The following is a 17,413-nucleotide window of genomic DNA, read 5'->3' as shown; positions in this document are numbered from 1 at the left end:
TAGATATTTGGGACCTTACTCTATTAAGGCCATTATCAACCCGGTGGCCGTCAAGTTGGATTTACCTGCTAATTTGCGAATTCATCCCGTCTTTCATGTGCCACTTTTGAAGCCAGTGCAACCAGGGACAAGACTAACCAAGCCACCAGACCCCGTCCTTATAGACGGGGAACCCGAATTTGAAGTTGAGAACATCCTGGACTCCAAGATGGTGAAGTCAAAACTTTTTTATTTAATCGACTGGAAAGGGTACGGACCACAGGAAAGGTCTTGGGAACCCAGTGACCACGTGCATGCACCTCGATTGGTGAAAAGATTCCACTGAAATTTCCCAGACAAACCAAAACCACAGGGAAGAACGACTTTAGGAGGGGCTTTGGGGGGGAGGGATTGGGGGGGTGTGGGGAGGGGGGTGCTGTCATGATGCCTACACCTGGGGAACCAGACCAGGTCCAGCAACCCCGGTAGCAGGCATCAAGTTATTTTGAGCAAGCCCAAAAGCCCCTGCTAGGGGCTGTTTGGGTGTGGTCCTGGCACCTATGGCGCCAGGCTCATATGGAGAGTCAGTCCTGGCGCCAGGCTCATAGAGTAGAACTTATTTGATGCAGACCATGCTGCAAGCTTACCTGGTGCAGACCATGCTGCAGAGCTCCAAGCCAAATGAGGCTTGGAAGGGACTATTTTACCTAGGGACTATTTTTTTTTTTTACTTGGGTGGGGCTGGGGAAGAATACTTACCTGGGACTACTTTGGAGGCTATTTAAACCACGCCCGAAGAGCAGCACACGCTTTGCCTTATTCTGCATCCAGCAGCGTAACGCTCACCGTGTCTGCAAGCCTGCTGCCACGCCCACCTCGTGTGTGCAGCTCCTAGAAAAAGGGAGGAACAGAAGGAGAAAGGTTAGAATAAGAGCAAACCTTCGATCCTTACCTGAATTACGGATCCACCGCACCTTCGAGCTGGAAGAAAGAAGCATTTACGCGCGCCGCCTCGCCTGCTGCAGCGCTGCGCTGAACTCACCGGCCTTCGCAGCATCCTCACGATCCACCGCATCCTTCTGCACGTTCCCGCCGCATTCTGGCACCTAAGGGGAACACAAGAACAGCAAGGTGAGCCAAGGAAATAAACGGAGGCAATAGTAACTACCCCCGATAGTAACCCCCATAGACTTACCTGATTACCGCCGGGGGTACTATTCCTCTTCACGGGTCGGCGCAGTCTCCATTGCATCCTCGCCGCACCCCGGCCCCTAAGGGGAACAAAAAGGAAGACTAGGTGAGACAACGGGACAAATAAGGGGAACTCTTCTCACCGCAATAGACTTACCTAATTTTACCGCCAGAGGCATAATTCCCCCAACTTCATATTTTCTCGCCACACCTGAATAAGGGAACAAGCAGCTTACATTCTGGCCTTATTTTATTAACTGTGTAGGATAAGCCAAATCCTTACCTGAACTTCGTCAGCTACCACGAGGAACTCTTCGCTGGGGTCAAGCTGCAAATTGCAAGGAATCGGACAAGAGTGAAAGTCAGACATTCTTACGAACTACATATTTTTCGGAGTCAATATTGTTCTGGAACTCACTGATTCCTTCGAGCCAGTGAAGCAACTGGTTATCAACGCGCCCCTGCGCTCAATGCAGGATGGAGAGCTCATCTTTTCAAACCATCAGGTGAGACTATAGGAGGGGACATCAAAGGTGATCTTTGGGGAGAACAGCGGGGGTGGGGGGAATTTACACTCAGCTCCACGGGTGGTTGATTCCCTTTCTCCATTTGCAGAAGAATATTCCTACGGGCCAAGCAAACGAAGCTAGGTGGGCCAGTCCAGTCCGTCATCTCAGCCCTACGCGTCACATTGGTGGAGACCGCAGCTGTCCAGTTCAGATCGACGCCTCTGTGGGAGCCAGGTGAGCGTAATAGAAGTTAGTGTTGCGGCTAAATTGCACCCCTGCTTAACTCCTCTGCATGTTGAGATTAACCCAGACATCTTGCCCTCTCCATCCAATCTTACTTTTACGGAAGTGTTCATATATAATAATCTAATCATTGACAGCAAACCAGTTGGAATATTACAACATATCTACTTATTCCAGAGTCTATTTCTAAGGATAGTATTAAATGCAGCAGAGAAATCAATAAATGCTGCGTATACAGGTAGCTGTTGTCTTGCCCAAGTGTATTCAGTTGCTGATCCCACAAAAGTAATATTATGAAGGGTTGATGATTTTACTCGAAATCCTGATTCATTTGATGGTAGTATGTGACATTCATTGATCCATTGGGTCAATTCAATATGAAGTATTTTAGCGAAGATTTTAGCTGGAATATCCAGCATCGCTAACATGCGATAATTGCCTGGGTCTTTAGTCCAACCTTTTTTGCGTATGGGCAATATGGAGCTTTCCTGCCATGTTTTTGGTACCTTATTATATTTTCCTATCCAAAAAAACTATATGTAGAGCATTGGCCCATATGTCTGGTGATTAATTTCAACAGCGCATTACATGTACGATTGGGTCCCATTGCACTTGACGAAGGGAGAGTTTAAATTAACTCTTTAATTTCTTCTACTGAAAGGCTACACTTCCATTCACCAACCACAATTTCTGATATTTCTTCAGTGGGTTCCACTGCTCCCAGCATTTTTCCAACACGAGGAGACAATTCAAGTTCACCCACACAATTAACAGGGAGAGCTTTCTTTTTTGACTGATTTACTACTGTTCATATGCCTCGAGTATTATTTAATTTAGACAGATGGGCCAGAGTGCGCTGTTAGGCCAAGTTTGAATGCAGTACCCTGTGGGAACACTACAAGCAACTATGACTACAGGCATAGCCAACCCAAACTTTGGTATAAGCTTGTACTACACAGTTTTGGTAGCGTGTTGAGCAGTGAGGCTTATCTCAAGAAGGGAAATGTGAGCTGTAGTGGAGCTGAACACAGATTCACAGCTACAGGTATTCAAATAAACTCTTACACTCAAGGTTTCTTGCATGAACAATTATTAATTTATCAGTTATAAAGCCTTCTTTAAAAGGGAGCAATATACTAGTAACACACAAATACACTTCAATACTGTACACTGAGTTTCTGAATCAGACACGACCCTTTTGGGACACAGACACAACCTACACCCACAGGTGACTTCAGTAACACGGGTGCTGGGGACATTAATATCTTACTGTTGGCATTCAGAATACCGTTAAAAGTTGGTAAAAGGCAAAGGTTATTAGAACACAAGAGATCATCAATATTCTTAAGTAGGGCAAATACTTTTAGATTGCAATAGAAGTCATTCAATTCAATAGGCTAAGCCAAAGTCAATGGGCAAAATTCTTTGTATAGGAAGCAGCACTTCAGGTAAGTATCTGGAAAAGTCTTTGCACAAGTTCTTAGGAGTCTTTGATAAAAAGCCTAAATTACAAGCACTTCCACAGTAAGAGGTAAGTTCTTTTAGACTTGTTTTACAGTACCTTGGTAAAGAAGAAAAGATGCAGCTGATGACTTCTGCTCCTGTGAAGCTCTGCAGATCTCGCTGTTCCTGGGCCTCAGTCATGGGGACAAGAGGGAGGACGTCAGGGGACTCCTGCACTGCCCGGGGACTGTCAAAACTGTCAACCGGCAAACTTCACTTTCAGTGGCTGTTTCACGTTTCAGCTCCATGCAGTACAGCAAATAGCAATAAGCGCGGTTCCTGGATGTCCAGGGGGACTTTCCTTACATCTGGGGTCCTGCACTCGGCTGAGGAGGTTAAGGCTTGGTCAGTCCTACTTCGTGGGAGTCCGGAGGATTTCCAAAAGCTTTAGGCCAGCTTAAAAGTAACGCACACAATCTGATGTCCCTCTCCTTGACTATACGGTTTCCTGCAGCAACTCTGAGGAAATTCAACCAGCTCTGAGATGGGTATCCGGGGGGCTTACTTTGTAGTTGATTGATCCCACCAACTCAAAGGGAGAAGTAGTCCTTACAGGGGCTTCTCTGTAGATATGAACTTGGCAAGTTGGCACTGCAGCACGGCTTCACTGGGCAAACCAACGGTCCAGGAGTTGCAGCAGGTGTCCTTTTCAAGGTCTTCTTTGGTTCCTTTGTCCAGTGGTCGACTCTGCCTTCCAAGCCAAAAGACTTGCCTTTTATTCAATTCTCTCCCATTCATTCCAGCCTAGCTGTCACTCACCTAGCAGGGTGACTGTCCTACTGGACACTCAGCCAGCCAATCGCCACAGAGTGCCACAGAGTGCATTTTGGTCTGCTAGGAGACTAAGCGCAGGGAGTTTCGGGCACCTCCCTCACTTCCTGCCTACCGCAGACACTCTGGCGCCAGCAGTCGGATTTTCTCTCAGTAAACAATGGCAAAGGTGAAATGAACGAAGAGACCAAACCTGGTTTGGCAAGCAGAGAAGTTTCTTTGTGGAAAGGTCCTTCGAGAGAGTTCTCTAGAAGGACCTTTCCACAAAGACATGGTGAAAGGAGCGGGCACTATTTTATCAAAGATGGCTGTATGCCATTTTATAAAAGATGGCTCCCGCGGTTACCTTACTGGAGCCGTGAACGGTCGCGGTAAATGCAAACCAAGGTAGTTCAAAACGAAACCACTGCCACCAGCCAGTCAATTGAGAAAAAGAGTAACATATATGCTACATAAGAAGCTAGACAAAGGGAATACTAAGTAACCCCTCCAGCACTATATTGGAAGATGGCGTGTTCTGGGTCTAGAAAGTTAAAATGCTAAGTAAAGTCAATTTCACTTTACTGCTCTGGGAAACAGTAGTTGATCCCAGAGAAGGTATTTAAACCTTGGGAAATCTAGAAGACTTCCCTGTGTCACTGTACTGATACAGTTGGAAAATATGATGCCTATGGAGTTTGTTAGACTCCATAACCAAAAGAAACAGTGTATAAAAATCATATTCAAAATACATGAGAGTGGGAAAAAGGGTCACTCTCTCCAGGTTAAAAAAATAAGTCCTCAAAATGCAGCAAAGTTGCTGGGGGTCTCTAAGGCGGAGGGAATTAACACATTTTTGAGAATTCTCCCCAACATGCACCATATTTCATTCACTTTCTCTTTTGTGCCATTTGAAGCCATTTCCTGTGCTCAAGCTTAGCAGTTTTAAGTTTAACATGTGCATCATTCATCTTAGTATCTACAATTGTGCTTATCATTTGGCACAACCATTTTTTAGCTTTATGAATGTCATTGTCATATTTTAGCATGGCTGATATTCCATCTTTCACACGTTGACATATATTTACATTTATATGCAAAGACGTGTTTTATTGAGCCTTTTGCATTTTCAAAGGCTTCCAGCTTCTTGAACTCATTAGTGTCTGTTATTGCTTGAGTTTTATCGATAAAGTTAGAAAGATCTACTTTTACTATTTGATTACCTTTTGCTTGATTGGTAGGGTTCCATGTTATGCGATTTCCGGCATTATTTAACATAATATTCCCAACTAAATCGTACTCCTTTTTATTTGTTTTGCCATTCATTAACCGCAAATAAAGGGGGAGGTGCTCACTCTCTTCTCGACTACCAACAGTCATATCACAAACGATATCCTCTGTCAGCTCATTAATTATAATGTAGGCAATCGTTGACATGCTCAGTCTACCTATTCTTGTTGGTTTTCTCATTGGATCACTTAGACTAGTAGCATTCAAACTCTTTGTTACAGATCAACTCATTCCAGCCCTTAGCCTGTCCATTAACAATATCAGATGTATGTGGTTCTGATTTACAGTCATTCTCATCTGTACAAGAGGATTCCGCTAATACAGCAATAAAAACTCCTAGTAAAATAATCGGATATTTAGGATTACACTTTTTTACAATTTTACGGATGGTTTGACTATTCACTTTGTTGAAAGTACCATTGGAGGATTATATAAATTAATCACATGCATATGTAAACGTGCAGAGTTTTCACAGTGGATCATCACCGCCAATACCATATTTGTTGACCATTTGGTGTCTACACCTGTCTGTGGGTGGCGTATTGATGTCAAAAGACCTCCTTTAGGGTGTCCCAACGGGCCTTTCTTTGCAGGTCTTTGAATAGTGCTACGGCCGTCAAGCTCGCAATCTACACTCATCCATGTCTCTTGCAGAGCTACCACCAGAAATAGATTCATGTTTGCTAATAGCCCCTCCTCAGCAATATAATGGGAATTTCCTCTCGTGTTCCAAGATATTACCAGATTACTGTTATTGAGACTGTTTATGAAATTGGACTTTGAAGGCTATGGCGAGCTATTGCCAGTAACCATCAAGCATTTCTGGGGAGGTGGCTGCTTGTTGTGCATTTGCTGTTATCTTAGTCTCTTTTGCGTGTCTAATGACACCTAACTGGTTACTCTTTTTCGCTACATCTTCCCTCGATATTTGTTGTGTTTGAACATTATGTGGCTCTTGTTTAGTTATTTTCATCTGTCTCCTTACAAAAATATCTTCATTTTCTAAATTGCATACTATATTGTAGCATGTCATCTAAAATCACCTCATCACCTTTTTATCTCATGGTACAGTATTTATGATGTACAAATCCTTTGCTTTGTGTCAGAGGTTTAAATAAACACAATCCCTACATTTCCATTGACGTCTTCCTGCTTTCCGTTTGAACTTTGAACAGAGCAAACCATTTTCCTGATGGACTATACCAATTGTTTATACCAGCAGAGCTATAACTAAGAAATGTACAAATTATTCAATTCATTTATGACGTCCTATGATTTTCTTTAATGATTTTACGTTACATACACAATTTAACACTGAGCACGCCCCTGATAAATCCATGTTCCCTTCGCTTTCTGGTGATTTCAATGAACTAAGAGTTACATTCTCTTGATTTTGCTCTCCATAAAAGACTACACCCCATTGTGAGCCTTTTTACACCTATATTTGGGAAAATGCTTTTAAATGCACCATAGGTGCCTATGTTTTCCAGACTACCTTGAGGGAAATCCTCCTAAAGAGGTTGGCTTGTTTCCTTCTTTAATTTGTTCAGTAACATCAGGGTATTGCACAACTGGTGTTTAAATTGGCGAGCACCAACATGCCAAAAGGTTGTCTATTATCGTTGCACTCAGCTCTTTTGTTCTGTCTTTTTTGTCGGTCTACATCAGACAACTGCGACTTTGCCTGTGCCGCCTGCCACCGTCTGCATCCCTGCCACATCAAACTAGCTGATTAAATTAACCTATCGCCCCAAGTTGCTGTAGCTCATCAAATACCAACATGTACATTTCAAAGGACCTTCTGACCCTCACTTTCTGACAGTTTGATGCATTGTATCCATAGCCTGTTTTTCCATGGTGTCATATGGGCTGCACGTTTGAAACAAGGTAGTGCTCAGTTTGAAGAATAGTTGTCATGACTCTGTTCCTTCATGCAGTTGTATGACTCTGCGCCATGGCTGATGCGCCGCATTCCTGGACCGCACCAGAATGTCTTTGAACAGTATAGAAACATCAGCAATTTTATAAAAGAGGAAATTGCAACCCATCGGAAAAACTGGTCACTGGATGAACCCCGAGATGTCATTGACTACTACCTGTCCAAGATGTTAAAGGTCAGTGCAACAATTTGAGTGACCTTCATTTTGTGCTAGTCTTGCTGCATTTGATTTCTGTGAAATACAGCGGGGGAAAAACAGTGAAGATGTATGATTTGTGCTAGTGTAAGCATGACTTTTTTTAGATCAAATAAGACTAGCAGAAATGTGGCAACGCCTGCAGTGCAGACCCACAAATGTGAAAGCGTGAATCACGTTTGCGCATCTACAAATGTATAAAAATCTCATTTACATATTTCTTGGTGATTGTTGTACTGGCTTGAAAAGTATTCAAGCCAGCCTAATCTGCTCTATTCAAACCATTTGTGACCGAGGCTCGACGTGATTTGATTAGAACTGGAATTCGAGCCACTTGTATAGAGTCAAGTGGTTTACCTCGGCTCGAATACAGCTCTTTGGTAATACTGTATTCTAGGATATCAGCCCAGAACTCAGAATTACTTGTGGATAATGTGACCTGGGCCTCAATGAGGCATGAGACAAATACAATAGGTTTTCCGTTTGTATAATAATCAGTAATTGGGGCTCAGAGTCTAGGTGGGGGTCCATGTACAACATTTCCTCAACCTTTCGAGTTGGCTTCAACCTACCTTGCCCAGTCTCCCTACTTAAGCAGGTTGTATTGCAGTGCGGATTCACTATAGTCAAGGTATCCCTACTGGCTGGTGGCTGGTATATCCATGTCCTAGGAAGGGCCTAAAGACTGTGGCCGTATCCCTCTCACTCCCTCAGGGACGTCCTAGGTAATCTACGGGGTAGTTTAATTGCCCTGCAGCCCTTACCTTCCTGATGACCTCTCACAATCTTGCTCTCACTCTCCAGTCCCTATGCCCATCTACTTTCTCTCTCTCCACACCACCTTCTACATCACCCCTCCACACACTCTACACTTGTCTCCTAGTCTTGTCAACCACTGTCTCTTCTTTATTCTGTCTCTATCCTCCAACTCCTCTGCTGATCTTAACTGCTTCCCTCCAGATTGTTCTCTTCCCCACACTATCCTGTCTCACTTCCCTCTCCTTGCTCTCTTCCTCTACTCTCAACCTGTGTAGTCTCCCTTCACAATTACCTCCAACCGCCCTCCCACTCTCACCCATACCCCTTTCTTACGCCCAACACTTTACTGTCTCCCTCTGCAAACACTCTGCCTTTGGTTGTATTGGTTACACAAGTCCGATGCTTCCCTTGGTAATCTGGATGTCTTGTCTAGTCCCACCTCCTCGTATCTCCTTCACTTTTGAGCCATGTCTTCCCGACAAAATGCTCATAAGGTCCTGTAGCCCTGCCCCTTTTTCAGGTTCCATCGTTACCATACGGTCACTGTTAGTAGTCTGTAGGCATTCGGTCTCCAATTCAGCCCCTGAATGGGAAAGTCTAATCCATTCGCATTTGGGTAACAAGTCTGTTCCTACTGTTCCAAGCTGTGTCTTCTATGTTGGATCCAGGTGCATTGTGTTACTTGTAGTTTTTCTCGAGTGCTGCTTCCCAGGTGAACACTATCCATCCCATGGGTCTAAAAGGTTTGGTGAATGCTGGTTGTTGCAGTTTTTTGGGAACCGTTTGAAAGAGTAGAAAAGAGGCCAGGACTGAGGCTGATGGCCATCGGGTCAGAGTCTGAGACATCAATGCTCATGCGTGGTTCCATCCATATTGGGGGAATCGGGGATGTGGCATCCCTATTAACTCCTCCCCCCTTATACACCACCCCTGGGGTAGGTCTGGCTCTGGAATTTCCTTCATAGGCTGCCTAGCCCAGTTTCAAAGGGGTCCTGGACCCTCTTTACAGGAACATATCCATGGAAATTATAGACTTGGGAGATCAAAATGAACCCAAATTAAAGTGCTGAGCATGTACGTTTTTCGTTTGCGTTATTTCAGAAATCGCCTCACCTGCACCCAAGAAAATCACCTTATTCACAAGCAGGTGTCTGCGTATTTGCAGTGACATAACACAAAATGTGGGGGCCCCCCTATGAGCCATGCTGAGGGGGCCCCACCAACAAATCACTGGTCACGCCACACTCTGGGCCGGCATAGATTATCACGCTTGCACAATACTCACAAACGTGCTGCTGAAGGGATATGCCACACACTGCACTAGCAGAACAATATAAATGTGTTTTAATGCACACACCCTCGCACCAGCCTTGGCGGATTTCTCTAATCACACTTTCACCACTGGCATGTTCCCCTCTCCTCTTAAGCACTCCCTTATGCATCCACTCCTCAAGAAGCTCTGTGCCGATCCTGCCTGCCCGGCCAACTATCGCCCAATCTCCATCACCCCTTTCCTGGGCAAACTGTTGGAAAAGCTGGCCATCTTCCAGCTTACTCTTCACACGGAATCTGTTGGTTGTGCTCCATGACCTTCAGTCTTGCTTCAGAGCTGCCACAGTCACGGAAACTGTTCTGAACACCTGTGAAAATCTGCTCTCTAACCTTGATTCCAGCATTCCTTCTATCCTCATCCTCCCTGATCTTTCCTCTGCTTTCGACACGGTCAACCACGCCATCCTGATCAATCGATTCCATGACAACCTGGGCATCACGGATCAGGCCCTTGAGTGGCAGACCTCCTTCCTCTTGGACAGCCCCTCCCAGGTCCATCGTGGTCCCTTTCTCTGTGCTCCATCCTCTCACCCTGGTTTTTCAACCTCTACTTTGCCCCTTTGGCCCACCTGATCTCTACCTTTGCCTCTAACTTTCAGTGTTATGCGGATGACCCTCCACTTTCCTTCAGGCTCCCCCCATACTCCTCTCCTCTCTCGCTCATTCCTGACTATCCGCGATTCAGGATTGGTGTGCCTCCAATGATCTATGCCTTAATGTCAGTAAAATGGAGATCCTTCTCATTTGGACCCCTGCCCCTGCTTTCCCTCTCTCTCTCTGGCCGCCCGCCTTGGGCTCTCTTCCTTAGACATTCTGTGAGGCAAACAACCTTGGTCTCATCTTTGACTCCACTCTTTCTTTCTCTCCTCACATATCGGACGTTGCCAGGAAGTCCCACTACCAGCTGCTCCTCCTCAAAGGTACTCTTCCCTTTCTCACTTTCCCCCAGAAGCTCATTGTCTGCAGAGCCTTGGTTCTCTCTAGGCTAGACTACTGCAACAGTACTCTACACCCTCTGCAACTAATCCAGAACAGGACTGCGAGACGTATCCTTGGCCTCAAGTTCAGGGATCGTATCTCTCCAGCCCTGAAATCTCTCCACTGACTCCCAGTTGCTTCAAGGATCAAGTTTAAGACCCTTTGCATTGTCCACTAGGCTTTCTGGGCCTGGGGCACACACTACATCCAACACTCTTCCAAAAGATCTCCCTTCTCAAGCCCTTTTCTCTGCTACTTACAACTCTCTAAGGGTTAAACGCTTTTCCAGGCTGAGAGTGGGTGGTAGATCTCTCTCTGCAGGCGCCTCCCTCTGGAATATCCTCCCTGCCCCTCTCAAACTTGAGCCGGACCACCTGAGGTTCCGGAAGCAGCTCAAACCTTTCCTCTTCTCTTCTGCTTGATCTCTCTCCCTCCCCTGCAGGCCTACCTGACCTACCTGTCTGCTGTACCGACTGGTTGCTTGGCTACCCTCAGAGTCTCACTGAGTCCAGACTCTTTCTTGATCAGTCACCCTTGCACTGCCTCTGGGCCTACCACGAATTTAGGGGTTGTAACGGTAACCCTACAGTCCCTTGTTCTCCTTGCAGTACCCAGAGCTGTGCTGCCCTGGCTGCACTTATTCAGAGTATTGCTGCCCTGTTTTTCCCTCTACTCTCCCTTGCACTTCCCCCCTCGCTTTCCCCTTGCACTTCTCGTTCTTGCACTTGCACGATCTGAATGACACAAGGCCTAGTAAGATTGTTTGTCTTGTCCTCCCTCTATGTTCCCACCCTCGTCTTGTTGCGCATAGAAACACCTGTGTACAGGTGCGTTATAAATGACTTGTATCATATCATTTGATCACAGATGCCCAGAAAAATATACAAAGCCGCAGTAAGAAGCGGCTAGACTGGCAGCACCCAAATGGCATTCTAGCCAGGTAATTCACTTAGCAGGACTGCTTTATCAGAAATGTCCAGTTAAAAAAATGTCATACCAAACTGAGGAATGACTAGACTGGCTACACCAAAATGCCTCTCTAGCCACTAATACCACATATCAAGCCTGCTTAGTCTGGACATGGACAGTCTTTATGATTTGTTGTACAATCCTGCCCACCCACACATCCCCTCTGCCTCCCAACCCTACCCCAACCTCCATACTCAGCTCCTGGGCCCCTCTCCCTCCCAACCCTACCCCAACCTCCATACTCAACTCCTGGGCACAGAATTACCTCCACGTCCCTCTTCCTTGTAACAGAGCTTACGTATGAGGATCTTTGCCTCATAGGTAAGTACTGGGATGAGGAAAAGTGGGACTAGGAGTAATGATGATTAAAGGTAGCTAAGTCAGGCATTACCTCCATTTACCTCTACCTCATTCCGGTACTTGTGTATAAGGCACTCTGCCTCATACACAAGTACTGTCTTACACACTGGGACGAGGAAGAATAGGGCTAGGAGTAATGAGTAATCAAGGCTTTAAACGCAAGTATTGGTGCAACACCATTGAGTTGACTGGGATTCAGCACTCTCCCACCCCCCTGAAATTTTGGGCTATGTTGACTCAACCTGGTCGACTTTTAGAGCAGTTGCCAGAGATAACAGGACACAGATGTTGAATGGCACCTGGGTTTCGCTGTTAACAAGAGCCCAGCAATTACTTACATAAAGCATTTCACTGTTAGTACTGTTAGGCAGAATCCTGTGCAGTGCCCTTAGGGACCACTACACACAATTAAGACTACAGGTGGCAATACAAGTTTTACCTTTGGTACAAGCCTGTACTACAATGTTAACGTGGTAGCAGTAGCGGAGCAGCCAGGCTTATCTCAAGAGTATATGAGCAGTAACAGAGATTACACGAAGGGACCACAATTACTGTGACTCACGCAAACACTGACTCAAGGTTTCAGGTAAAAAATATAAGTACATTTATTTTTAAACAATTTGTTATAAACGCGACACTTCTATTAATTCAAAAACCACATGTAAAATATACTACAACTAACCAATTCACTTTGTACGGTATACTTCAAGGTAAGTACCCTGTGTTTTAGCAGACCGGTGTTATGAAACAAAAGACTGTACCGGGAATACACTTGTGATCACTTTTTGACAGGAATGTCAGTTCGGTCTTACTAAAGAAACACGTATCCGCGGCAAGAAATGTTACCGGGGTAAAAACACACTTAGCACCTGAGATATCCAGAGAGAGTTGGGGGCAAAAATTATAGGGAATACCTTTGTCAAGGCAGACAGGATCAGAGAAAACTCTTAGACAGAAATTCAAAAGTCAATAGGCCGGAGGCAGTGTCAAGTGGAACCGGGTTCCTGTTGTCGAGGATCACACCGTCTGATAGTTTCGATTCAGCGTAGCCAGGAGTACTTGGATATTGTCAACAGAGGAAGCAAAAGTTATAAGAAGGAGGGAAGACAAGGGCAAGCCTTGGAGGCGAAGAATAGGGATTCACCCAAATTCCTTGAGCAGGACACAGTACCTTATTCATGGAAGAAGCTGGTGCCACGGCAGTTGTTCCTGGTAGTTTCCTGCAGACCCTTGGTTCCTGGAGCTTCGATCCGAAGGACGACGTCTGGAGGGGTCTGCACCACACAGGGATGAAGCCGGCAGCAGCGATGGTGAATAAAAGGTGCGCTCCTTAAAAACAGGAGATGCTCTTCAGATGGCTATCCAGACCACTAGAGCTGTGTGCAGCGATTTCGACCAAGAAGAGGATCCTCTGGCTGTAGAAGGTGAGCTGGTTATCCCCACCAAGCTCAAGGGAAGAAGACTCCGGACTGGATCTTCTCTAGTCGTCGAAGGGTAGATAGCTCAAGACTGCAGCAGGGCTTCACCAGGACGGGATAGTTGCAGCATCCGACTTCTTCTCCGCTTCTCTTCGGTTCCTTGTAGTTCCAGTGGCGACTCTGACTTCTAGCCCAAGAGACCTGCCTTTTATGCGAAAATCCCCCATTCACACAGCCTGGCTTTTAATCACGCAGCAGGTGGGTTGTCCGGCCAGGGCAACCACCGCAGCCAATCAAGGCAAAGTGCGACTTGGGTTTCCCAGGATACCCTGTGCAGGGAGTGACTACACCCCTCCCTCACATCCAGCCCACCTAGACACCCAGGCGCCTAGAGGAGGGCTTCTTGGCAGTAGCCTGCCAAAAGACAGTGAACAAAGAAGGCAAACCTGGTTTGCCGTGCAAAGTAAAACACAAGAAGGACTTTAACAAAAAGAAATGGCGAATAAACCCAACCGGAGCCAAAAGAAAAAGCATTTGGTCAAACAGGTTTAAGTTCGAGGCTAATATAATAGCCTACAATACTACCACGTTTATATAAGATAACCGTGGTAGAAAAGTTAGGGTAGATACCACTGCCACCAGCCAGGTCTATTATTCCATTCCAGCCAAGTCCATTATTAACGGTGCCGGTGCTTCCGTGGAAGCCATTCCCATAGAGTCCAATCGAAATGTGGACTTACCATTTGCCGGCGCCTGACTTCCCGGACCACCGGGCTTGTAATCCCCTCATGTTCCCGGGAAGTCGGGCACTGGTAAATCATTACGGGTCCAGCGGCAACCTGCCGGTAGCACCCGTAATGAGGCCCATTGTTTCTTTTTGATGTCACTCTGACTTCATAAAGAAATTATTTCCGTTAAGGACTGAACCATAACAGCAATCATTTTTTTGGAGAGGCAGAGTGACTTAAAAAATAAACTATTCATTTTTTAAGTCATAGGGCTCCCCCCACCCAATGACATGCAGGCCTCCAGCCTAGGGTCTTTCATGCCATGGGGGGGTGGAGCCGTCGGACCTGTTACGCCAGTGCATATTTGGTGGGGCTGTGGGGCAGTGCAATTGATTTGCTGGCCAGCCCACTTGCTTTCATCCTGCTCCCCCCCCCCCATCTCCTCGTGGGAGCTGGGAGTGCATTCCAGAGTTGTGGGCCCTTAAAGGGCCCATCACTGTCAAATCTTAACAAGGGGAAAAAAAACATTTTGTATCCCTCTTTGAAGTGGAACAGCAGCGGTTCATACCGCTGCTGTTCCCAGGTAAAAGAAAATCCAGGACTGGGTCAGCAATGACCATGGCTTGCACTGCGCATCCCCTTGCGTCATTCCCAAACAGTATTCGTTTTGTGGATTTGGTATGCACTTTGCACACTTCAGCAAAAAAGGGTTGCTTCTCCGCATTTCAAAGGGGTTGGAAATCTGAATATCTGCAGCTTTGATGTGCACATGCAGACGCCCTTTGATAAATGGGTGCATGTTTTTTTGTGTGCAAGTGATGAGATGTGCATACCTAGGGCCAAAAAGCGTTTTGCGACTCTGCCCCATCTTTTCTTAAATTCCACATGGATTTTAAAAGTAGTTATAATCAAATTCGAGACAGCTGCCTAGGGCTTGAATTGGGCCAAACTGATCCAACTCGAATCTACCGTTCACCAACTCGGCTCCAATCGACTTGCACACAATCTCTATACGGGCTCGAATGGGTAAAAAGGGGCCATGTTGAAGTGTCTTATGACTCAAACTCTGTCCCCAAGAGATGTGTCACGATTATAATTTAGTATTTTTCCATTCTCACTTTGTGTCAAAGGGTTGCTTCATACGTTCTGGCACCAAGCCAAACTCCTCCACCTGCTGAACTATGGTCTATCAATTCTGTTACTTTTATGCAAAAACAGTTAAGGTTAAATACCATACTACAGCTGGCTTTGTCAGGCATGTAAAGGGGAGGGGTGTGTGTGTGTGTGTGTGTGTGTCTGTCTGTCTGTCTGTCTGTCTGTCTGTCTGTCTGTCTGTCTGTCTGTCTGTCTGTCCCCCACCCCAAATCAGGCATGCACACATTTTCTTATTAATTACGTTTTTTTAATGATCCTGGCACTGCCAATTTAACTAATTTATTCCCTACACCCTCCCTGCCCTTTGGGGCATGAAACCCACAGGGATTCACAGAAGGTTTATTTATTAAGAAAAATAGAAATCGGTACATCAATTCAAATATAAACTAATTATGCATCTATGAAATTCCAACTTCAATGGCCCAAACAGCATTAACATGAACGTGGACTTTTAAAGAACATGCATCACCATACGTACATTTAATTTCTCCTGGGCACACATCCAACATGCGCAGAACAGTGTATATGGGCTATCTAATTCAGAACATCCCTGCCTATCTAAATCACCCTACTTCTCATACATTGCAAATAAACATTCCCCCACCCCTCACTCAATGAACATGTCACAATTTCCAAACGTGTTCTAAAAAACTCAACTGCAAGCTAACATTCCCGCAGGTGAATCACTTACAAAATTAAAATGTTCTTAGATTTCCTTCTGTGGTGCTTCTATGGTATTACCTTGTAAAAGTGTACATTCATCCTGGAAAATGTGTAGCAGTTAATAACATGTTTCCCTTTGTTTTGAATGGATCATTAGCAGTACTCTGTGTGGTGATGTAACCAGTAATGATCCCAATTACCTTATTTTTCTAGGAATGCACACCATGTGATATACTTTTGGCTCCTATAATACTTCTGTATTTGACCATTACACAGAGGAGGAGGAAGCCATCTCCCACTACACACACAATAGGACCTATTTTACCAGATCTATAATTCCAGAACCACATGCACTTCAGATATGTTTCCTGTGGTGGAAATATATCTGTATTGCTACTATTCATGTAATGCCTTATTGTCTTAGGTGCACACTTAACCTTCACTTGGGTTAGCCATAATGAATCATGAGGCACTGCTTCAGACTAGCCTAACCCTATGTTGTTGACTCTGCTGACTCTTAAGGACATTTCCTCAACCTATGTGACTCTTTCTCTCTCCATTCTATCTTCTGGCCCGACGTACATCTCAGGCCATACCCTGGATGCTCTCATCTCCACAGACATCCCTCTATCTGTCCCCCTCACTACCTCTCTCTCCTGGACTCGTCACTTGCTTCTCTCCTCACACTTGAAGCTCTCTTCTCCTTTAGCACAGGCACACCCTGCACTGCCAACCACCTTCAAGGTCTTCCGACCCATGAAAAGAGTGTCGGTGCCGGCCTTTGCCTCCACCTACTCTCCTCCTTCGACTCCTGCGCCTGACTCCCACCCTGAAACGGCCCTCTCACACTTTCACCTCTCCTTTACCAACACTCTCGACATTCTTGCCCCCGTCATGTGGTCCTACTGAACCCTGCCAAAAAGTGCAATGCTTGGTACTACTCTGATCTGGCTGCCCTTAAACACAGGTGCAGAGCAGCAGAATGGAAATGGGGATCCTCGGGTGCACCCTCCAACAAGCTGGCCTGCCGCCTTCTTCAAAGGCAATACAGAGACTCCATCCGGTCCAAGAAGAGTTCATATTCAATATCGCATCTCCAAGGCATCTAACAACTTTTTAAAGTCTGCAAAGAACTGGACAATCCTACTGCAGCGTCATCTTGTACTGCACCCACCCAGTTCCTCTGCTCGGCGCTGGCTGCACACGTCACTGTCAAGACATCCTGACTTCCCTCTCGTCCACACCCACTCATGCACCAACATCTCTTGGGCCCCGCTCGGCCACTCCAACCTCTTCCCCTCTTCTTTCCTCCCTGTCACACCTGATGAGGTCTCTAGACTGGTTTATGAAATCCTCTTTCAAACAGGTGGTCCTCTGCCCTTCCAAAACCATCAAAGACAACATTGACACTCTCGCACCAGCCTTGGCCGACCTCTCCTTTGCCACTGGTG

The 17,413-nt window shown here is 45.8% G+C and overlaps 1 protein-coding gene across 3 annotated transcripts in view; it reads left to right on the top strand.

Annotated features, from left to right (window-relative positions):
* Window positions 1–17,413, top strand: part of LOC138497355 (cytochrome P450 2J2-like) — a 503,127-nt gene that overhangs the window by 199,285 nt on the left and 286,429 nt on the right. For 2 of the 3 annotated variants that reach the window (XM_069620767.1, XM_069620768.1), the window contains exon 5: window positions 7,403–7,579. The exons of the other annotated variant lie outside the window; for it this stretch is intronic. In XM_069620767.1, coding sequence (XP_069476868.1) covers window positions 7,403–7,579 — 177 coding nt within the window. The remainder of the gene's footprint in view (window positions 1–7,402; window positions 7,580–17,413) is intronic. 3 annotated transcript variants of the gene reach the window in all.

This window comes from Ambystoma mexicanum, chromosome 5q (genome assembly GCF_040938575.1).
Source record: "Ambystoma mexicanum isolate Mex_15411 chromosome 5q, UKY_AmexF1_1, whole genome shotgun sequence".
In the NCBI taxonomy this organism is placed as follows: Eukaryota; Metazoa; Chordata; class Amphibia; order Caudata; family Ambystomatidae; genus Ambystoma; species Ambystoma mexicanum.
This window is presented reverse-complemented; position numbering and strand designations above follow the sequence as displayed.